At 39.8% G+C, this 23,791-nt stretch overlaps 2 protein-coding genes across 6 annotated transcripts; one reads left to right on the forward strand and one right to left on the reverse strand.

The window, feature by feature from the left end:
• Positions 1-1,417: 1,417 nt before the first annotated feature.
• Positions 1,418-11,945, forward strand: wdr44 (WD repeat domain 44). Its single transcript, XM_003446786.4, has 20 exons — positions 1,418-1,958; positions 2,762-2,795; positions 4,630-4,707; positions 4,885-5,485; positions 5,681-5,829; positions 5,937-6,032; positions 6,145-6,281; positions 6,589-6,672; positions 6,785-6,891; positions 7,364-7,515; positions 7,617-7,755; positions 8,956-9,020; positions 9,106-9,222; positions 9,309-9,431; positions 9,538-9,729; positions 9,857-9,958; positions 10,416-10,531; positions 10,713-10,840; positions 10,944-11,078; positions 11,172-11,945. Exons 1-20 carry the CDS (start codon positions 1,882-1,884, stop codon positions 11,258-11,260), a joined length of 2,721 nt encoding a protein of 906 aa, XP_003446834.1. The 5' UTR covers positions 1,418-1,881; the 3' UTR covers positions 11,261-11,945.
• zgc:163098 (U2 snRNP-associated SURP motif-containing protein) lies at positions 11,577-22,237 on the reverse strand. 5 transcript variants are annotated; one of them, XM_005472091.4, is made up of 25 exons: positions 22,121-22,237; positions 21,262-21,309; positions 20,933-21,017; positions 20,692-20,803; positions 20,133-20,236; positions 19,930-19,997; positions 19,716-19,813; positions 19,567-19,631; positions 19,320-19,485; positions 19,037-19,236; positions 17,917-17,960; positions 16,139-16,243; positions 15,985-16,051; positions 15,697-15,866; positions 15,443-15,605; positions 15,255-15,334; positions 15,072-15,159; positions 14,842-14,970; positions 14,530-14,719; positions 14,213-14,293; positions 14,073-14,136; positions 13,846-13,990; positions 13,498-13,608; positions 12,639-12,811; positions 11,577-12,556 (listed from the first exon to the last, which is right to left on the reverse strand). In XM_005472091.4, the coding sequence occupies exons 3-25, from the start codon at positions 21,008-21,010 to the stop codon at positions 12,442-12,444; spliced, it is 2,616 nt and encodes an 871-aa protein (XP_005472148.1). In that variant the 5' UTR covers positions 21,011-21,017; positions 21,262-21,309; positions 22,121-22,237; the 3' UTR covers positions 11,577-12,441. The 5 variants fall into 5 exon arrangements, with proteins under 5 accessions (XP_005472148.1, XP_005472150.1, XP_005472147.1 ...); XM_005472093.4 differs by having other exon boundaries at positions 22,168-22,190; XM_005472090.4 differs by lacking the exon at positions 22,121-22,237 and adding an exon at positions 21,946-22,113.
• Between the last annotated feature and the right edge of the window lie 1,554 nt (positions 22,238-23,791).

Consider the following 23,791-nt stretch of genomic DNA (forward strand, 5'->3'; position numbering starts at 1 on the left):
TCATCTTATAATTTTTATGTAATGTTTTCTTTTTGGGTTCTTGGTTAAAATCCTTTCTCTCTCAGTTAAAATAAAACTACCATCAAATTTGGAGACTGTTAATTTCTTTGTAAGTGAATTCATCAAAAGATCAAAATAGTTATTTCCATCACTGTAGCCTGGTCACATTTATTTAGCCGGTTTTCTGGTGACCTTACATATAATTAATATTATTCTAACTAATAATTAATATATTATTATTATGTCTTTGTGTCTGCTTAAAACAATCAAATGTCAGCAAGTCTCTAAACTGCTCATTAGTGGACAACTCACATGCAGTTTGCATACAAACCAAATCTGCCAGTAGATGATGCAACCATATACATGCTGCAGAGAGCTAACTCCCATCTAAAAAAATGGCTGCATGCAGAGGATCACTTCCTTTGATTTCTCAAATTAAAATGATCCAGCTCTTCTCTCTGCTGAGAGAAAAGCGATAAGAAATGTCAGTAAACATGTATACCATCTCATGGGTTACTGACAGAGATTAGTCAGTGCTATGTCTGATTTGGTGATGTGCAGCACAGAAGCTCCACAGACTTTCAATGCATGCGACCTACAGAAATACTCTGACAGTTCTGCAGTGGCAGTGAATTTATTAGTGATAGGCAGGAGGAGTACAGAGCACCAGTGGATGATTGTGTGGCGTGTTCTGTGAGGAAAAAGCAAAATGATGAGATTTTCTGTCAATTAGGCGTTGCAAGCCCAGTGTACTTGCCTGTGGTCTGCTTTGGGAGCAGCATCAGTGCTGGTGACATGAACAGAATCATTGAAAAGGCTAACTCTGCGATTGCCAGCAAACTGGTCACTTTTGAAGCTGTGGTGAAGCTGTGGTGTCAGTGAGCAAACTTTAAACTCCATCATGGATAATCCTGTCCCCCTCTGCATCACTGACAGGCAGCGGATCACCTTTTCCAACAGACTGTTTCAGCTCCACTGCCACAAGGACAGATATAGGAAATCTCTCAGACCAAATGCTACCAACCTCTATAATTCAAAAATGTCTGTCAGAGAGTCATCTCCCAGATACACTAATAATAATAATAATTTCTTAAATATGGGTTAAACAAACTGTTGCTCATCTGATTACGTGTCTAATCATGATCATATCATCCTGAGAGGATTATTTAGGAACCAAAAACTAGACCTTGCTGCTAGACCAACTAATACACTCTACTCCACCTGATCAGTGGCTGTTATTCTCTTGCTTGTTCAGTGAGTATTGTAATGTATACAGTAATTTTATAAAACTCACAATAGTGAAGTAAAATGAGTGAGAGTTAAAAGATTTAAAAAAAGGATTTAACAACCAAGTTGTTCCATCCAGATTCCAGTCCAGAAGGTGGCAGTAGTAGCCGTAAAAGCTGTTCTCCAACCGCCATTGAAGAAGAAGAAGAAACAAGAGGGCGCCTGTGCCCCTCCCTTGCTTCGTTAGGATGTATTTTTTGTGTAGCTGGTTTGTTTATGACGCGGTTCTCTGGTTCTGTTAGCTTGACAGCTTATCAAGCGTATAATGTTGTGAAAAAGCAAAACAAAAAACTCGGTTGTGGCGTTTTTCTCGTTCGATACGGTGCTTTGTGCAAGATAGATCTAAAAGAGGATCAGGACTAGCTAGCATTAAGTGCTGCTTAGTCGTAAGACAGGATTACATTTGTTAGCTTTAGCGTAATGTTGGACCGGAAAGTTGTTATTTGACGACTCCCGGGCTCGGGCATTGAAATATCAGTGTTAACATAGAGGACGTTACAAGCGCATATGTAATACCTTTCAGTCATTGGCAGGTTAGGCTTATACACAGCTGCCTGGAAACTAGGCTAGCTAGCGAACTACATTGTCGTTAGCATGGCGTCAGATACAAGTGACACGGAGGAATTCTATGATGCTCCAGAGGACCCCAATTTTACTCCGTCTCCACAAGTGTAAGAAAAAACCTTTTGCCAATATTACTTTTGAAAACGGTGGTAAATGAACACGCGTTCCTGCCTGTTTTTGTCTTGTCTCATATGTATCTAGCTAGCGTAGTATTGACAGCTAACGTTAGATTTGCAAAATGGCCATTTTTTCATGAAAAGCATGAACTCAAGCTGCTTCAAAGCCAAGTCATGTGCCGTGTGCAAAACACGACCCAGTCTGTTTTGTATTTAGATGCCGAATATTAATTATATTCTGTCATACAGTGCTTGTGTTCACCAGCTAATCAATGCAGGTACAGGAGAGTCTAAACCTCAAAACGCTCACAAGTCACATGATGACAGTAGGATTTGGACTGAACGAACAGGTTTCTTATGAAAGCTGAAACCACAATGCAAATTTACAGTTTTAATTCAAAACACAGCTTGTTGGAATAACAAAAAAACCCGACTGAAGGTAGCAGTAGCTTACAAAGCAGTATTTTTGTATGATCCGCTGTATGACAGCTCGATTAGAGATTAAAAATGTAATGTACATTTTAAAGATGTATTTTGTGGGCGCTTAAAAGGAAGAGGTTACTGAACCACCCTGTAAATGTTTAAAGTATCTGGTCTGTTGCTTCTAATATTGTTTCTGATCAAAAGTTCTATATGAGGTAAAAGTTATCTAACTCAGATACATCGTCTCAACTGCTTAGGTGACAGATAAAATGATAAAAAGTTAGACTTTTGTGTTGTATTTGGTTTTTCCCCCCCCTGGTTTATAAGTTTAGCCTATATCAGTTTTAAACCATGTGTTTTGTGTTTCGTAGGTCTCCCGCAAAGTTCGTCATTCCTTCACCTCAGGTATGTTTATCTAAATCTAGGCACTGTTGAAACAAGGTGTCACGGGTTGTGCTGAGTTGCTCTTTGAATGATTACTACTTACTCTATAGTTCAAAGTAATATGGCAAAAAATAGTGACTTTTGATTTTTTCAGATTCATATATACATAAAACACTATTAGTTTGTAGCTTGTCTATAGTTTTCCTGTCTCTGAATGACCTTTGGGAAGGAGTGACTACAGTAAAAAACATATCTATGCATTTCCAGTTATGTTTAATAAACATATGTGTGTGTAATACAAATGAAACCCCAAATACTATACATACATTCTGAAAATCATATCTTTCTTCATTAATCTTGCTTTATCCATGTTTATCTCTATGAAAGGTGCAGATTTTTTCCTATATCTTTGATGATTGTGTGTAAACGGCTATGAGCAATACCGTTCCTAAACACCTTCGTGTACTAACAGTACAAGGTCCCCTCCAAGCTCATGGCAATGTAATGTGTTTTTTGACGACTACCTTTATGTTACCTCTCAGTAACATTTGCATTACTTTGCATGTTTTGCTTTTTTTTTCGTGTTTTTTTTTCATGACCTCGCAAAAAAATTTGCATTTCATCTGACCCATTGTAAAAGGCTTTACTGTTTTATGATGTGGTGTCATGTGGTATACTAGACTGCTGCTGGTTGTGACAGCAGTGAGAGTCAGGACACCCTCAGCTGTATATGTACTTATAACTGCAGAGTTGGGTTAGAGATCGTTGCTGTCAAGACTTGTTTTTTACAGTTATGGTTGTGACAAGTTTTAGTGGTGCAACATTGATTATTCACAGCGGTTTTGTGTGTGTGTGTGTACTGATGGTGTTGTTCCTGCTCCTGTTCCATCATTATAATAATGTTTGTCCAGGATGAACATTGCAACTGAGCAGTCACATTGTTGTCATGTCATAGCTTTGGAATGCGGAGGAAAAAGAAAAAATGCCTTTCTTTATATAAAAATCCTGAAATTGTAGGCATTTCAAATATTTTCCTTATTATTTTATGAATTATGACAAATATGTTATCAAGTTACGTTTGCCAAATTTAGGTTAGTTGGTTTTCTTGTGATAGTTTTTAATGGCGTTTTTAAAGATGGCGTTTTTCTTGCCTCATGCTAACTGAATGCTCAGACAATGTGATTAGTCATTTGCAAGTTTGATTCTGAACCAACATTGTTATGATGTTAGTTACATGTTAGCTGATGCTGATAGCTGTCCAGGATAAGAGTTTGATGCTACTGTATGTTGGTAGTATGACACATTTGTCACTGAAGACCTGATCTGGACCAACAAACAACCAAACTTTTCAAATGGATCATCAGGAATGCAAAGCAGGTTGTCAGAGAAAACAAGTTACTGCAATGAAATGCACAAATAATTGCAAGGAAAAACAAAAATAATATAAATGTTATTGCAAGGTGATGCAAACGTTAAAGACGACAATCACCTGACCTCACTCCATGCAGGAAATGGGACATAAATAGGAGAGCGGTATACAAATTTTGAGTGGTAACAAGATGTGGACATTACTTTCAATCTAGAAAAGCCATTTGTTATATCATAAGCTGGCAGTTACACAAGCAATTAATATAAAGGTAAACAAAGAATTATTACATAACATAACCTCCAAGACTGTGTTGATTAATATCATAAGATACAAAAACACCTCAACTCTAGGTTTCCATTTGTGTTGATATGCCTGAATAACTGTAATTTAGCTGTCATGTTACTGTTGATATTTCTGCTGTGTGTGTGTGTATTGTTAGTACATGTTGGTAAATGGTCTACATGTTTGTTTGTTTTTTCGAAACAGCTTTTGCACAGTTCAGTAAACGTTGCGCAAGATTTGAGCTGTGCCACTTCTGAGACTCAGCAAGATGATTCGTTACAGGTATGTTTCTCTAGTCCTGTGCAGTGTCACAACTGTGTTTTTAATGTGGGTCTCATCCTTGCTTAGAGTTTTGTGTTAAATTCTGTGCAAAGAGAAACACATTTTCTTAGAGATGAGCTATAACGTAAAAAAATAGATGCTGTATTGTTAAATTGATTGTGTTTTCTTTTCTCTTAGATCATTGATAGTATCATCGAAGAGAGTCAAAAGGGAGACGTAGGTGAGGTGGCTCAGCTGTTAGATCAGCTGTATGTTGATGTAGCATCAGAGCCAAATGAGCAGAATAATGGTGACACAGTCCCTGGGGAGCTGGCTGTGCCAGCTGTTGAACCCCAGGTCGTCGAGAGGTCAGAGGAACAACGGATTAGCATAGTATCAAACGGCGAGTGCTCTATACCTGCTCTCGAGCCCACAGATCTCCCAGGGCCATCAGCTGGCTCACAAGAACATGTTCAGCCTCCAGACATCACCAGCACCATAGGACAGAGTCAGCCCAGCCTGTCTGTTGCGGTTGCAGAAGGTGGTCAGGAGCCAAGACCGGCTGACATCTTAGACCAGGTTCCCTTGACTGACAGGCCAGCTGACTCGGACTCCTCTGGGTCTCTAAAACCTCAGCAGTTCACAGTGGAGCCAGACATTGTAGCTAGCACAAAGAAGCCTCCTCCCTCACGCCCACCCCCTCCAAGCGGGGGTCCTCCTGCAAGACCTCCTCCACCATCTCGGCCGAAATTACCCACCAAGAAGTTACAGGAGTGTGTTAGGCCAAGTGGGCTGGAAGGTAGGCAATACAGTGCAATTTTAATGGGTCTCAATGTCAAACGTGTTGCATCAATCCAGTGTGTGATTTTAAACTGTTATTTTTTATATGTACTTATCTGCCGCATCATATGAATCACACTAACATAAAGCAGACAGAAAAAGAAGACCAGTTTTTTGTATAAAGTTTTTTTGTTGTGTTGCGTGATTTTTCCAGTGTCTGCTGTCGGTGTGGTCAGCAGTGATTCTCTGGAGCCATCTGGCCTCCTGTCTCCTGGCAGCACTGTGAGAAGTCTAACCAAAGAGCTGCAGCATTCCTTGGATCTGGCCAGTGCTACCAGTGGAGACAAGGTGGTGACGGCACAGGTGAGTGAGGCTCAGACCTCTTTTTGGTGCTAAAAAAGGAATTTAAATATTGTGCAGGAATTTATATTTTATTTATTTATTATTTTTCTTATTTATTTTTTTTTTAGGAAAATGAAGATGAACAGACCTCATCTCAGAGCGGAGGACAGACCCCAGGCCCTCAACGTCCTCGGTCAAACTCTGGCAGAGAACTGACAGATGAAGTAAGAGTCTGTTTTTGTGTGTGCTTGACTCCAAGCCACAACCTAAAATCGACACATTCCTGGCACCGGTCGTCTTTGCAACAAAAATATGCTTGTGGGCATCTTAAAACAGGAAATCTTGGCCAGTGTGATGATCAAGAATTTAGACACTGGGGAAGAAATTCCTCTAATTCAGGCGGAGGAGAAACTTCCTGCTGGGATCAACCCTCTCACTCTGCACATTATGAGGAGGACCAAGGAGTACATCACGTAAGCAGAAAATTATTTACGTGGGTTAACTCAAGTTGCTGTTGTCAAATTTAATTTAAAACTGTTCAAATCACAGCTTATTAAACAAGTCAATGAGGGAAAGATTAGGCTGAAGCCAAACACTTGACCTTCAGATCAGATTCCAAGAAAAGAAGGTTTTCCCTGTTGAGGGAATAAGCTGATTACAATGGGTTGCACTGATATTGCTCACATAAGTTTCCCATGGAAAACACGGTTAAGCTTTATCATCTAAAACAAGAACCTGGTAAAGTTTCCAGACGACGCTGATATATTTTTGGCTTTGCAGGAATGATGCAGCACAGTCAGATGATGATGAGAAGACTCAGACTCCAATGACAGACACAGACGGTGGAAAACTAAAACAGAGAACGTAAGGACTACTGATTTTTTTGTTGCCTTTTGCTGAAACTTACTGTATTTCCCTCTTTCACAACATCATCTAATTTAAAGTATATTAATGGTTTGTTGGTATTTCTGAGCAGGACCCAATTAAAAAAATTCCTCGGCAAGTCAGTGAAGAAGGCCAAGCATCTGGCTGAGGAGTACGGAGAGAAGGCAGTCAACAAAGTGAAAAGTGTTCGTGATGAAGGTAAAAAAAAAAAAAGAGACTGAAGTGAAAGGATGTTGTGCAGAGGCAGTTGTATTTTTTTTAAACCATACAGCTTACATTCATGTTCCTGTTGCCTAAACATTACAAGAAATTGTCCTGTCCAACTACAACCCTAGTTGTCGGTATAACATGTTGTGTCCGTAAGACTTGTGAAATGCCAACTGTTTTTTGTGTGTGCTTTTTTTTTTAAGCACCAGAAAGAAAAAAAATGAATTAAAAATACAGTTTGCTTAAACACAAGAAGATAAATAGTCTTTGAATCTGTCTCAGTTGTACGTGTTCACTATTAGGGCTTTGACTGTGAGCACAGAACCCCTATGAGTCCAAGAGTGCAGAAATACGGAGCTGGTTATGTGCATAATGGGTCTGACTTTAAGAATATCCCAAATGCCAACACAGGCTTGTGAAATGACCCTGATACACTTCTTCTTTTTGTTTATCCTACACTCAGTCTTCCATACAGATCAGGATGATCCATCATCGAGCGACGATGAGGGCATGCCTTACACCAGGCAGGCCAAGTTCAAGGCAGCGCATAGCTTCAAGGGTCCCTTTGACTTTGACCAGATTAAGGTTGTGCAGGACCTCAGTGGAGAGCACATGGTGGGATTATCTTAGCATGTTATTTTATGCACTGACACACACTGTGTGATACTACATGCTTGTATTAAGAGATCTTTGTTTGTTTGTTTTTGTTTTTTAAGGGGGCCGTTTGGACAATGAAGTTTTCTCACTGTGGGAGGCTGCTGGCAACTGCAGGCCAAGATAATGTGGTTCGCATTTGGGTCCTGAAAACGGCATTTGATTACTTCAATAATATGAGATTAAAGTACAATACTGAAGGTAAGCGCATTAGCAACATATTTGATTTCTTTTTTATTTGTATGATAATTGATTATTTAAATATATAAAAAAAAAAATTCAGCTGCCTGTCATTTTGCTTTGAAGGAGCCATATTTTTTTTTTTTTTTTTTTTTAACAATAGTTCTTGAGGCCCTCTGATCTATAACAGACAACATAGCAAAGAAACAATTTTAAATTTATAGTATGGAACCGATAGTTTCAGCAGTCTCCCTCCAGGAATCTGCTGACATTTGTGAGTGTTTATATTGATGCCATGATTATTTTTTTATTATACATGATGATTAGTATTCTCTCAGTGATAAATTCAAAAGCCCTGGCAAAAAGGTAGCTGGAAATGTATACGGGGACTCAACGATACTAAACAGGCTTCGTTTCTAGGGAGGTGCAGGTCAGGTTATGCCTTAGGCTTTCAGAGGGGTTTGTGGTTACAATGTAGCTACGGCGGAGATTTCCCACTGAAGCATAAATCCCCAGCAAGAAATAGGAAAAAGTCCAGCAAAGGACCTGAGAGATGCAGGACCTTGCGCTGATCTATCGCCTGTTCACTGAAGCCTCATCAGAAATGGTCTCAGTGAAAGGTTGGCTGTCAAGAAGCCATTCTTAAGGAAGGAGAACAGGGAGAAAAGCCTGAGGTAAGCCAAGTTACACAGAAACTGGGCTGAAAATCAGTGACAGCAGGTCTCATGGAGTGATGGATCCAAATTTGGCATTTCTGGTTTAAGTTGTCAGTGTATATATGGAAGGGATCAGGAAAGGGGTTCCACAATGAGGATGCGGCCAGTGTTACTGGAGATCAAAACTGAAGAAATTTTGAATGCAGAAAAATCTGATTTTGACATATTCCTGAACATGTGGCAGTCAGTGTAACAAAGCATACCTGGATAGAACGACGGAGTGGAACACTATCAGTCAGCTTTGAATGTCCTTCCAGAAGCCTGCAGAACTATTCCTGAAGACTACTTAAAGAAATGACTAGAAAGCTTCTCAAGCTGCCAACTCTGTTTTTGCCCTATATACAGCATCTGATGTATGTTTACACATGCTTTAGTAAATAGTTTGTTACGCCTATTTAACATTTTCCTAGCCAAATATAAAGAAATTAAGACTCAAGACTTTTCCAGAAGATGTTCAAGTTCTTGTTAGAGAAACCTTCCTTTGTTTTTGTTTTTTCTTCTCCAGGTCGAGTGTCACCTTCTCCTTCTCAGGAAAGTTTATGTTCTTCTAAATCTGACACTGAGACTGGGGTGAGTGATGACACTAACACAAAAATCAGACATTTTTAAGCTATTTTTGTTCCAGATGTGTATCTAAGTGACATTTTTATTGTAGGCAAGTTGTATTCCAGAGGACCCAGACACGGAAGATAGAAATGCCCCTTTCCGTCAAGTCCCTTTCTGCAAGTACAAGGGTCACACGGCTGATCTGTTGGACTTATCCTGGTCAAAGGTGATTAAAGCACCCTGTTAAGTTTTTGTACCCCGACACGTTATCTTCTCTCTTGTCTCACCTTTTCTAAATGTTTTTTTGTCTAGAACTTTTTCCTGCTCTCCTCTTCTATGGATAAAACAGTCAGGTTATGGCACATATCCAGGCGAGAGTGTCTCTGCTGCTTTCAGCACATTGATTTTGTCACAGCCATTGCTTTCCATCCCAGGGTACGTTAAGTCACCTTGCATTACTTCTCTCAGCGCAAATCATACATCTATTAATTTGGTCTCACAGACTCTATTTATAGTAAGTTTTTTTTTCCTTGTTACTCAGGATGACAGGTACTTTTTAAGCGGCTCTCTAGATGGAAAACTACGGCTCTGGAACATTCCAGATAAGAAGGTGGCTTTGTGGAATGAGGTGGATGGCCAAACCCGGCTCATCACTGCTGCCAACTTCTGCCAAAATGGGAAATATGCAGTGATTGGCACCTATGATGGTCGATGTATCTTCTATGACACAGAGGTATCCACATATGCTGCTTTATCCAGCCAATACATGGTTTAATTATTTCTTTATAATACTTTTTTTCGTGAACACACCCATTCAAATATGAAGCAAATGCATTTTTCTGTTTGCACCTTGTCTTTAGCGTCTGAAATACCACACACAAATTCATGTGCGGTCCACCAGAGGAAGGAACAAAGTGGGACGCAAGATCACTGGCATTGAACCTCTGCCTGGAGAAAATAAGGTAACAGCTGGCCATCACTACAAATACATCTGCAGTGGGTTGTCAATAGGGCTCGGTAAATTGCGGTTTACTAGACCATCTTTATTTCAAGGCTTTCATAGCTTATTTTTTCAGATTTAAAGAGAAAAAAATATATATAAAGAGAAATAAAATATTTAAAGATATCAGCCAGTAAAAATTTGAAGGACTGACCTGGGGCTGTTGGGTGTTGCTGAATTGCTAACATTATGATGGTGTAGATGTTAATAATTAAAGTCTTGTTTTCAGCAGCACAAAATTTTGCATCAAAGTTCAGGGCAAACTTCAGAATGCTGATATGCGCTGGTTCATTGAACTAATCGATGGAATACTCAATTACTAAGATAATCGACAGCTACAGCCCTAGTTGTCGGTATAACAAGTCGTGTCCGTAAGACTTGTGAAATGCCAAATGTTGAACTGTACCCTTTGCTCATAGATTTTGGTGACATCAAATGATTCTCGCATTCGCCTTTATGACCTGAGGGACTTGTCTCTATCAATGAAGTACAAGGGTTATGTCAACAGTAGCAGCCAGATTAAGGCCAGCTTCAGGTAAGGGTGTACATTTCAAGTCCATCTCCACAAGCTGCAGTTTTAAGTAGCACCCCTGACTCCAAACTCTGCTTCTAGTTTTTATTTTTTTCTCAGTTTCTAACCTTCACCATGGACAAAAGCTCTTTTATTGTATTGACACAGTATGTTGCAGTTAACCTGTTTGGCTTTTTTCCTGTAGTCACGACTACTCCTTCATAGTAAGCGGCTCAGAGGACAAGTACATATACATCTGGAGCACTTACCATGACTTGAGCAAATTCACATCTGTACGGCGGGACCGCAATGACTTCTGGGAAGGGATTAAAGGTAACTGTGTTTGTGCTAAGTGGCAAACACCCTTTAATGTAAGCAGCCTTATTTCTCAGTTCTCCTGTGATTGGGCCGCCACTAAAGAGTTTTTCTCTTTCAGCACACAACGCTGTGGTCACGTCAGCCATTTTCGCACCCCACCCAGGCCTTATTGTGCCACAGGAGAGTGGTGCAGAGAAGCCAGAAGCAGAGTGTAAGAGCCTGGACTCCACAGACTCTGAAACAATACCCTCAGGTATGCCCCCTTTAATTTGCATATGACTCTAGATTTCTTAAAGCGTCACAGTTCAGTGGCGTAAAGTTGTAATGCGGTTTGCTCTCTTTGCAGGAGCATTAAAGACAGATCACACAGAAGTTCTTCTCTCTGCTGACTTCACTGGAGCCATCAAGGTTTTTATCAATGTAAAAAAATACTGAGCATTTTAGAGGCTCTTGGCTCTTCAGGTTCAGGCCTGTCTATCAGTGATCAGTCCTAAAGGTTGAGGACAACTTGTCTCGGAGCCTTGTAAGGTCACTAAGTACCTAGTGGTACTGAGACAAAGTTGTCTGTAGTAGCTGTTTTGGGTAAACAGGGACCCTAAAATAAAAGGGAATAGGTGGAATAAATAGACTGTAAATGGACAAAGTGAGGTTCCTTACCGCTTTTGTTTTTAATCTTTGATACCAGACAACTGTGAACAGTTTGGTCTGAACGAAAGATCTGGACATGTCAAGCGTGAACAGAAACTAAATCTGTTCAGATACGCACGTGTACATTTCAGGCTGTATGGTCAGGGCTGACTATAGCTAGAAGACTATCTGTAACAGTATGGGGCACCTTATGTTTTCTTTGGCTACCACATTTCAGAAATTTAGAGAAGCAAGGCACTGATGTTGGTCAGATTTTCATGTTTTGTGTTAAGACGCATTTGTCTCAAGGTGTCTAAAGCTGGACTGTAATGTCATTTACAAAATATTTGTGCCTACAGAGTCTAGATTGCTTTCTAAATTACACTTCTAAAGCTTTCCTCTTACTTTATCAGACATTTCAGCAGATAACAAAATTTTCAGGAGATGTGTGGCTACTAATGATCGGGGCTGGGCATCTTAAATTTGTGTTTCAGAACCAGTATTGAGTCAAGTACTTTTGATACATTTCTTTGTTCAATGAAAGCACATTTCATTCTATAAAATAGTTGTGTAAATTTACTGTGTAACATTGCATACTTAATGCTTTTGTAAACAAATGCTCTATTACTTTCCTCAATAAAAATCCACACAAACTAAAAGAGTGCTTGTCGATAAGTCATTGTTAACTTAACATTTTAAAGCTTTTTCTCACTGATCATATCTTACACCCACACACACGCTTCCATCACCAAAGGTGATTTATTTAGTGTCAGAACTTTACAGCGACATTTGTTTAGTTTGTTTCAAACCAAACATTAAAACAAAAATAAATATAATTACAGTGTTCATTCTTCATCATATAAAAGTGTACTGAATCTTGCATGGAGTGTTTTAATTATGACAGAGCAGACGTGTTGGTCTGTTTGAAAGAGCGCTGCAGAAGTGCACTGCGTTACTTTGTGGACACGAGCACGCACTGCAGAGCTGAGTCAATGTTTGCTCTTCTTTGCTTTCTTGTGTGAGCGATGGGGTGACCGTGACCTGGATTTGCCTGCCTTGTGGTCCGGAGATGGTGATCGGGAACGTTTGGACCGTTTGGGAGACCTGATAAACAGAACATAAAACACTAACTTTAAAGATAACACTCGGGATGAATGCTACTGCAAAAACATCACAGTTCACTTGCTTTAAAGGAGAGATGCTCCTTGATTTTCGGGCCTGGTGTCCAGGGTCATTACTACGTCTTCTATCCCCATCGTCATTTTTTCTGCTCCTTTCTTTGCTCCTCCTGTCGTCCTTGGACCTCTCTTTGGATTTTGATGTTGATCTCTCGTTCTTCTCTTCATCTTTTTCAAACTCCTACAGGACAGAGTAAAAACATCCCTATGAATTTGTAGTTATCTAAAGATGTAATTCCCTAATCAGTTTCTTTCCAGGGGATTCTATAACAAGGAAAAGAGTAATGTTTTTTAAAACATCTTTTTGTCATCTTTTTTGGTCCATGGGCAAAAGCAATAAAACGCAGAATGAAGCTGCTACATTAGAACAGAAGTCCAGCAAATGCTGCTAGTTTCCCCCCCCCCCGCTGGAGATCTCTCTACAAATAACATACCCAACATGGAGCAACATTTCTAAAATAAGTAGTGAATATAAACCGTGCTACACAAAGCAAATTGTGCACAAACAAGAACCAACAGCGCCTAGGTTAACAAAAAAAAAAAAAAAAAAAAAATGCAGCTACAGTTCCTTACCAGTAGATGGAGCAATTTTGACAAACATTTACAACTCTGCCACTAAATCATTATTTTAACTGTACTGACTAATTTGATATTTTGATTGAACAATATTTTTTTTGGGTTCTTTTTTTTTTCACTACACTGTTCATTATTAGAGGATGTGCTTCTATTATACATGAGTGACTTGAATTTTGCTTAAAGTGGGGCTCTTTTGGGGAGAAAATCAGAGCACCTTTTATTCCTCCACAGGTAAAATACAGTGTAATGTAATTTTAAAGCTATACTAATTCAAGTGGCTTATCAACCCACCTTTTGTAGCAGTTTGTTTCTGTAGTGCTCCACTTGTTGCTGTAAGCTCATTCCAGACTTCCTCGGCCTTTTGCCAGACTCCAGCTCATCTTGGATCTTCATAACCTTTACCTGTGTTATAGTGAGAAAGCAAATCAGTTCTGAACATTTCTCAACTACAATCTGACTTATTGTCCAACATGCCTGATGATGGTACTCGCAGGCATCAGGTATAGACTAAAACAGTTTATGCCTGCCTGAAGTGTGATTTTTTTTTTATTTTTTTTTTTTAATAAGAAGATCTAAAAGTAAACAGTTTTCAGCAAATCTAACTCATACAAAGATGCTTTTGAACAAATGTTCACTTGCCTCTAGCTCTCTCAGCCTTTTCCTTTTGCTCTCAGACATCTGAAAACTTCTGAGCGAGCTTTGAAAAACTGCACTGTCATAGTTTGATAGACTGGAAGAATCGGCACTGCTGTCGCTCTCCGAGTCTTCGTCTTGCGAGTTGCCACTATTGACAGGATTGATATCCATTTGACTGCAGTCTTTCTTTTTTATAAATGTACACAGGAGGCGAGACACTCGGGCCTTACCTCACGTTTGCTTCATCGCCGCTGTCTTGCTCCACCACAGTGTCCCACTTAGATTCAGTCTTTGCTATGAGAGATAAGAGAACAATAAGCACGATGATCTGAGCAGATTGATGATACAGTAACATCCTGACAAGTCTTACCTTGAGAAAACGCCCCAGTATCAGTAGTTTTCTCCCACTTAGACAAAGGCACACTTGAGACAGGAACACTGCCTTCATCCACTGGGGAGATAAAACAGCCACAAGGTTATAGGACAGGTATCCTTGAAAGGCTTCCAGTTAGATCGTGATAACAGTGAGTTTGCTCTTTAATGACTGAGAAATGCAGCACAAATCTGTTCCTGCTGAAATCGAGATGCACACTCGTTACTCAGGATGTCAGTGTATTGATGTATGGAGCTGGATTGACTTTTTTTGTTTAAAAAAAAAAGAACACTATTAATATGCTGCAGACTCACAAGGCATCCCATCAATGTCATCAGCGGTGACCCCTAAGGGAACACCGTCTATGTCGTCAACAGGGACTCCATCCAGAGGGTCCCAGCCCATAGGGCAGCCATCCAGGTCATCCACAGGAGCTCTGTCCAAAGGTATGCCATCCATAGGTGTGCTGTCCATTGGTGCACCGTCAATATCACAGGATACTTCCTATAGAGAGACAAGGAAATGCTTTTATGTCGAGGTTTATTTACTTTTCAACAAGAAGGGGTGCCTATATTGTTGAAATGGCATCACCAAAAGTCAGTAATAAGGGGAGTAATTCAGCTAACCTCTGCCATCTCTGCCGGCTCCTCCCCTGCTTTGGCAAAGCCGAGAAATATATTCTGAAGGTGGATTAGATAAGGCTGTGGGTAAATGGCCCAGTCCTCCCAAGCTCGAAAACAACTCATGACCTTTTGCTGTGGAGAGAGCGAAAGAGAGAATGTGCACATGAAAATGTTTTGTTGTCCTATTTTTAGTAAATGTCCTTGTGCAAAAGGCAAGCGAATTCCATGATTACCTTAAACAACTCTGCCTGCAGCCTGGCTTGTATGTTTTTGTGCGCTGCGTTAAGATCTCCAAATATCTGTGGCAGCTTTGCTTCAAAACTGGAAAGATGAGGGGAAAACTTTAAGATGGTCAGACGAAGCTGAAATAAAATGCGATCAGAATGCTCAGGCCAAACTTAGGGAAAGTCTCTTACTATTTCCGGTAATACGAGGCACCGGCTACTTTGGCACATGAATTGTGCAAGATGTCTGACACAAGGTACAACCTGGCGATCTGTGAGATTGAAGTGGACACAGAAAAGTTCAATATGACCTGGTTATTGTAGCTTTACAGAGATTCTGTGTAACATGTGCTATATAAAGACATAAGGAAGCAAACTGCCTTCTTCTGAAGGGACGTCTGGAGCGAGGAGAAGGAATCGGAGACATGTCCCACTACTTCCTCTGCTGCGTCTGCTCGGTCAAGACAGAACATCATGGCATTGGCAATGTCTTCTCTCCCTGGAGTGAGCTCCTTAAGCAACATCTCCAGCCTCTGTCTGTGCCTGAAAGATGTTTACAGAAGAGTCATGTTCATTCAGTTTAACTGAAGTTACAAGCGTAAATAAATGTCGCCGTGACCGCTAGATGACTTACTCAGCTCGGAGCTGCCCTTTCTTCACCTCCTCCTCATGGGAAACATCATCTTCTTCCTCTGCCCTTTCTTCACTTCTCTGAGAGTAGCTGTTTAAAGAAGGCGGTCTCCACAAAGAGCCTCCGCGGAACATGCGAAAATCTGTCGTCCTCCACTCTGTTGGGGACTCTCCCTGAGGTACGGATGAAAACCAGACAAATTTTTAAAAAAAGAAAAAGATGATTTAAATCCGCATGACCCCATTACTTCTGGTAACTGTTCAGAAACAAGGTTTTGTAGAAACAGAATACCTGAAGAATGGAGAAAAGCTTCCAGCGATAGTACACATGATCTTGGCTTTTGTTGTCAAAAAGGAATCTGAGACAATAACGGATACATCAATCAAACACGATGCAATTTTCTCTCAACTTAACACCAACACGAGCCCAAGTGCTGCACACATACCTGTAATGTGGGTTGTTTTTCTCTTTATTCATGATTATGGCTTCAAACACTGGACCTTCACGCACCACAAACTCTATCATCCTGTGAATAAGGAATAACAGATTCCTGTGGAGACAGAGAGGTGCATCAGAGCCAGGTTTAAGATTAAAACTCAGAGATGCTTGAGTGTGCATTATAACAGTAAAAGGCCCATGAATATTATTGGCAGACTAGATGCTGCTCACTCTAAATCAAGATATACTGTGCTTATGCATGCCCAAATATAATAGGATAACCACACGTATGGGCCTCTTTTTTTTCCCCAATAACTGAATGTAAGAATTGAGAAGAAATGACACAATCACAATAACTTTTCATGGCTCACGTTGCAAAGCCCCAATCCGAAGTTTAACATTAATCATGAAGCTTCAAGATGCCAGTTACGCAAGAATCCTGATGTCTTGCTATGTTTGACTCATGCAAGAAAAAAAATAATTTATCACTGTGTTTTAGTTGTCAGGGTTGCCAAATTTATTACATTTTGTAAAAATCTTGCTGTCTAAAATGTCTGAAAAAGATGTATCCAGTGGTTACTTTGGATTGGGGCCTCAGACCTGAAACCTGTTTGAACTTGAACATCAGTGTAGACTGTGTTCATGCAGTTATGTCTGCCACTATAGTAATATGTGAGTCTACTATGACCTGAGGGAGCAGCTGGCTTGATTTATGACAAAAGTACTAATCTACTGACATCTGACTTGAGAAAATCAACATGCCTTCTAGCTGTATCGTCTGCAGTGTCTCAGCCTACCCATGGGAAATCCAGGGCTCAGGTGTTGGTTTAAAATACAGATGCCAACGGATATTTACAACAACTGCAATTAAGTATTTAACAGAAAAACTAGCTGAAAACTGAATGACATGGTGGGAACAAGATGAGTTTTGATGGATTTTTAATAAACTGAAACAAGAATTGCATGTAAACCTCAAGCCATGACATTTGACATGTGTGAGGAATTTTCCAAAAGTTCTGCAACTCTGCCCTTAAGCAAAAACCAGACTTGATTTAAAATTGGCCCATCTTCCCCTTTCGAGATTGCTCTGCAGCTCTGGACTGCTTCCAGTATCGCTCAATCTACAGAAGGCCTGGTCTGACCACTTACAGGTGCCCACCTGCAATGAAGCTCAACCTTGTGCAAAGAGAATGGATTTACTTCTCATCATGTTGGTGATGAGAGCTGGGTCTCAGACAGCCAAACCTGAAGGGTCTTATTTAGGTCATCTGAGCTATCTGCTGTGCTGACCCCCTTGTGAACGAGAGCAACCAAAAGCAGCAGGATCACTGATAGGTTTATGCACTGTGGATTGTGCCCATGTACTGTTGGGGGGGGAACTGCGCAGCGCACTGATGAGGCAACTGTGTTTTTTGGTCACAACAACAGTCTTCACTGTAACTGCAAATGGTCAGAACACACCTGAGCATGTAGCCTTCTTAAAACAGCAGCTCTGCTGGAAATGGTTTACTGCTTCCCAAGGAGAGGCGAAGGTGACCAAATTGTGATTTTTATCATCACGGGCAGAGTCACACCTCCAACAAGTTGCAGATGTCAAAGTATCCACCCACTCACAGCAACTGTAAAACAACTGTGGGATGCCAAGTGTGGTTCTAACAGCCCTAAGACCTGAGACTTCCTGCCACAAACAACACATCTGGATAAAAGAACAGTGCATCACAGCCTCTCGCCTATAACACTTGTGTTACAACAGCTGGGCAGTCATAGTAAGAAGAGTGTGTGTACCTTTCGGTTGGGATAACCACTTTGACTACGGCTTCGGACAGAGTCTGTTTGTGAAGTCAAACCAAATAGTGAAAACGTTAAAACGTGAGCACTTGTACAGATGAAACACTGCAGGATACATACAGCATAGAAAACGATGACATTATTAACGGTCAGTGAAAAGACAGCTGTAGGACTCCAATAAACTATTGTAAAATACTACACAATCTATACAAGCTGAGCTGATTCGAGTAGAAAATTCTAGGACCGACATGTTTAACATTTTATATAGATACGATACAGTCAGACCATCTTGTGACTTTAAATTTGTTAACTGACATATCCTTGTAGTCTGGAATTACTATGCAAGGACATGTGATTAATATGACAAGTGAACCATACACTGTATATAAATGATGGTGTGGCTTATGGATTTATGGTTCGACTACAGAGGGTTTTGGATGTTTCCAGATTCCAGGAATAAAGGATTCAAATGCGAGACTTGGGGCACTGATTTTGCCAATCAGAAGGTAGCCCGTTGTTTATTTTACTGTAAATATGACTATATTGTAAAAACTAGTCATTGAGCTGCATTAAATAAGACCTGAAATCATAGTTTGAGATGAAATATTAGAAAATAATAAGCGAGTCCATGACTCCAGAGAAAAAAAAGGAGATTTACTTTCTAGTTCAGTCAAACAAAGGAGGTGCCCCCTGCTGGCCATTAGAAAGAATGCAAATTTAAGGCACTTTCTGTTTCTTTCAGATTCTGCATACATCTTTAATATACAGTCTGAAATGTTAAAACATGGTTAGTAATAATATGACTTAAAAAAAATTAAATAAATAATTGTGACAAATAACTTTTTAAAGCACAAATTTACCCTGACTTGGTCACTAGCTATAGTTTCCAAATTTAGATCAAAAGCAGGTCTTTCCACAATAAATAAGTAAATACTAATAATAATAATAATAATAATAATAATAATAATAATAATAATAATAATAATGATAGTAATACTGATAAATCTGCAGGTCTTTAAAGAAACCATTTTCCTTTAATTGTCACACTCTTATTCCTAATTCATTACATCACCATCCAAATACAGTTAACACCAATTACTTGTGGATTAGATTTTACCTTGTCAAGCTCTTTTTTAGACATGCCCAGCGGCTTGGTGAAGTCATTGCGGAAGCGATCCCTGGGCTGAGCATTGAAAGGCAGGCCGGATGGCGGCGGCGGTGTGACTCTCACTCCCACCGGTGTGTAGAGAGGCTGAGGTGGGATGCGAGCAGGTTTGCCCCATCCCAGCTTCATCTCAAACCCCATAATCACTTTACCTACAAAGCAAAACATATTTCATTGTGCTGTGAGAAGAACAGCTGTGATATATAACAGGGGTATTTTCAAGAGTCACCTGTACCATCTAGTGCAGCCAAGGCTCTCTCCGCATCTTTCCGTGTCATGAAGGCCACGAATGCTCTGTTTGAGGTTCTGCAGCGCTCCTCGTCTGTTCGGGGCCACATAATCTTCACACTGGCCAGGGGACCATACTTACAGAACTCTTTACAGAGCATTTCTTCATTCATCTGAAAAGCAGTAGAAATTTAAAGCGAGAGTCGTACATGAGCAATATGCTGAACCCTATGCAAGTCTGTGTGCACCTTTACCTTTGGACTTATGCAGTTAATGTAGAGATTAGTGGTGGTTGGCACTGTCAGGTCATCATATAACGCTGTAGGGTGAAAAAGGGCTTGATGTTAGGTCAATTTAAAGGTTACCAAATTGATCAACAGTGACATCAAATGAGGGCTTTTACTTGATCGTCCTGATAAAGGCGTGTCCAGATCTCCATATGGTCCTCCACCGGAGTCATTTTTCTTCCTTTTATGTCTCTCCTCACGCTCTTCTTGTATTCTGTATCCCCACACATGAAAACAGATTTACATGTCCCAAGAAGATAAACATATTTCACAGAAACATGATTTCTAGCACATTTTTGAAAAATAAATTAAAAAACAAAATCAACTTACAGCTTAAGTTCTTCCTTGAATAGTTCCAGATTACTCTTCTTTTTCTCTTCTGCCTTTTTTTTAAAGGTCTGTCAAACAAACAAACAGCTGGTTATTAAAACCGTTCAAACACTGAGAGCTAAGGCTAATAGGACAGTATGTTTACATTAATACTTAATCAGATATTATGCATTTGCATCAAAATAAAAAATGAATAAACTTACAGACTTTTTGCTTTCAGCTGATGGTGAGACATGCTGGGACACGGGGACAAACTTGGTAGCAGGTTGGTAGAGCTTACTTTTCTTGACCTCTGCTGCTTCCTCCTCTGCAAAGATTAAGACAACCCTCGAATACTGATCCGGCTTAATTATGTAATCGCTTTCATTGTTATGATTTGACCCTGAACACCATTCAGACAGAAAGAGGCACTGGTTCCAAAAACAATTCATATAAACTCACTCACAAGTGAACTAAATGAGATGTCTGTTCATATAACAATACGCTGAGCAACTATGTTCAACTATAAGTAATCCTATAGTGCAGTGCTCCCAGAGTCTCTGAATTTTATTAAACCTTCACAAACATGTGGCCCTTAAAAATGAAGATGGTGAACTATTTCACTGCTGAGTCAGGCACTCAGTTCATTTTTTTTTTTTTTTTTTTTTAAACAGGTAACTTGCAATCAGGCTTGGTCCTGACATCCCACTGCTGAACAAAAGGAACATAACTGCAATGTCGCTGAATCACATCATGATGCTTGTGAGAACCCTCGCTGCTCACCTTTAGTCGCATTCACAATACCTCCACGGACAAAAGTTTTCACTCTGCTTTTCTCGCTGGTCTCAAATGAAGCCAGAAATTCTTCAAACACCTCTGCTGCTTTTTCTTCCTCCTAGACAGACAAGGAAACACTATTTGTATTAATTCATTACCATATGATCTTAATACGGTTTTATTTCCGCCATACATTCAAAAAACACTCTGCATCGTATCTAAAAGTTACATCCCAAACCCCCTGCACCTTTTTTTTGAGCTCCTCTTGTTCCTTCTTTGTGAGTGTTTTCAGTGGAGCTGCTGGTTTCCCCTTTCTATCTGCCATGCTCAAGCTGCAAGCAGTACATAATAATACAGGTGGAAAAGTTCATGTTAAAATGCCTTTCAATTGGTAGCACAGAAGCAATTGTAGAGGTCTTAAAAATGCCTAACATCCTCGACAGTAGTTTGCACACAATTTTAAGCAACTTGTAGCATTTGAGCTCCCTGATCCAGTGGGAGGCAGAGCCCACAACAGCAGACATGCACTGAAGGGCAAAGCAATAGAAATCTCTGTCTTCTGTTGAGTCATCTTACCGATTTAGTGTCACTTATGGCATCCTTTCTTCAGATATTAGATACAGACTATTAAAGGAGAAAAACACAGAGTATTAATCGCCAAATAAAATAAACAACACAGGGATAAAAAAATAAATAAACTAGTGCTACTCATTAACCACACACAATGCTAACCTATGGTAACAGGGGGGGTGGACACTGCTACAACCCTCAAGTTTTGATAGTTAAAGCCAAGAAGATGAGGTGCATTAAACTAAGAGGCTCTTTAAACAATAAACATGCACTACTTAAACAGAGAAGCTGGTCAGGTCCATCTGGAGCAAATAAACGTGTTTAAAAGGCCTGGACAACACACAGGCTACCACTCCACTTTGCTAATGTTAGCTAACGAATAAGGAGCTAGCCCACCCTTAACCTTCACATGAATAATGCTAGAGCTTATATTTCCTCTGTCAACCTATGACCCCAACAATTCAGTAACTCGGACACATTTGCATCTTTCATAATCGCAAACACCTCCCTCAGTGCTAACACTCACACAGAGCTCAGACACTCTTAGCTAGCTAACATAACTGTCTCTTTATGTTGTTCTGAAACGCCGCAAAGCGCCGACTGACCGCGCAGGACAGCGTTTAAACCACAGTGCATGCACACAACCCGATATAACCGCAACTTACAACGTGTGTTAAGCTATTGCTTCACCATTTGTTTGCGACTGACAAGTGTTTTCTATCACATCGTGCTATCACGAAGCGAATGGAGCTCCTGAAAGAGGACGCCTGCTCTTCTCTGCTCGGTCCGCAGCTTATTAAAGGAGTCCGTATCTCTGTGCGCTCATACTCCACTCATTACGGAGACTTCTCTTTCTTTCATCTACCTGCTGCTACAAGTTTTGTCTCCTCACGTCCAGGTTGTGGTGGTCACCTGCTGTGGGGTTTTCATAAATGTCAGTCTGGGGTTTAAACAGAGAGAGAGAGACTCCTTTATTTATTAAAGTGCAAGAGGCACTTTTGAACATCAGTGGACAAAAGACAATCAATTACTGATTATATGTGACACGTGTGATGGAAAATATTAAAGTTTATAAAATAATTATAATAAATTTAAAACATGCCCCGATCATGAAGCTACAGAGCAATTAGTGGACCTTAGCTAACTTGTTTTCATGATCATTTGTCCCCATTCAGTTATTATCCAGTCCAATCCAATCCAGCTTTATTTATAGGGCACTTTAAAACATAGTTGACCAAAGTGCTTTCCAGTTAAAGGATAGCCATAAAAAACAATAACCACATATTAAACAGAAAGGAAAAATAAATAAAACATGGAAAACTAGAAAGAAAAAAATGTACAATAAATTAAAATAAAAATACATTAAAAATTTAAAACTAATCAAATAACTGACTAAAACTGATTAGAAGCCACCTCGCCTTGAAGAAAGTGTGTGTTTTTAAACGTGATTTAAAATCTAAAGTGTTGGGTACAACCTAATATGGAGGGGCAACTTTGCTGTTGTGGCAGTTTGGAGTCACACTACCAAAAGCTTGTCCCCGTGGTGTTTTTCAGACTTCAAGGAGTGACTGGTCCTTGTTGTCTACTTTGAGGGGTGTATATGTGTTGAAGATATGCCAGGTAGGAAGGAGCCAGGCACCTTAAAATGTTTTTTATTAATTCTAAAATAGGCAATCAACGTAAAGAGGCAAGACCCAAGGTAATGTGTTCATGTTTACGTGTCCCTGTCAGCAGACGAGCAGCTGGTTTCCGGATTAATAGTAGGTGGAATAATGAGGCCTGATCAATACCAACAAAAAGTGCATTACAATAATCAAGGTGAGTGGTCACAAATGCATGTAAAGCTCTCTAAATCACAAAAGTGATTAAAGACATGAGTTTAGAGAATTGCCTAAGTTGAAAACTGTATTTATTTAGTCAGTTTTAAGATTTATGCATATTTTTACCCCAAGGTTGGTAAAAACTGGTTCGTGAATCTGACAGTCATCTACATAAAAATGAAATGAGACATTGTGTTTGTTAAATGAGAGCGCATCAAATAAATACTAAAAAAGAAAGGGGTCCAAGGATGGATCCTTGAGGTACACCACATGGGAGGGAGATGAACAAAATTTACCAAGTGAGACAGAAAAATATCTGTCAGTTAGGTATGACTTGAACCAGTAAAGGCAGTACCTCAGCCAACGTGGTGTTAAATGTTGTGATCTAATGTGTCAAAGGCTACTGTGAGATCTAAAAGCACAAGTATAACAGAGTCCCCAAAGTCAGCGGTTTGAAGAAATAATAAAAAAAAAAAATCAAAAGTACTTTAAAATTTAAAACTTGACTGAAACACCTCAAAAATATTGTATTTGGAAAAAAAGGCTGCAGCTGTAAGGCCACTAGTTTTACTCACATGGTGCATGTATAGAGAATAGTTTTGATTAATGAACATCACAATATACAGTTTAACTGAAACCTTATGTGATATTAAATGGAAATTGAAGCAGTAAAGTAAGTGTCCACACACACCTGCTGTCGTCTACTTCCTATCTCT

This window comes from Oreochromis niloticus, linkage group LG10 (assembly GCF_001858045.2).
Source record: "Oreochromis niloticus isolate F11D_XX linkage group LG10, O_niloticus_UMD_NMBU, whole genome shotgun sequence".
In the NCBI taxonomy this organism is placed as follows: domain Eukaryota; kingdom Metazoa; phylum Chordata; class Actinopteri; order Cichliformes; family Cichlidae; genus Oreochromis; species Oreochromis niloticus.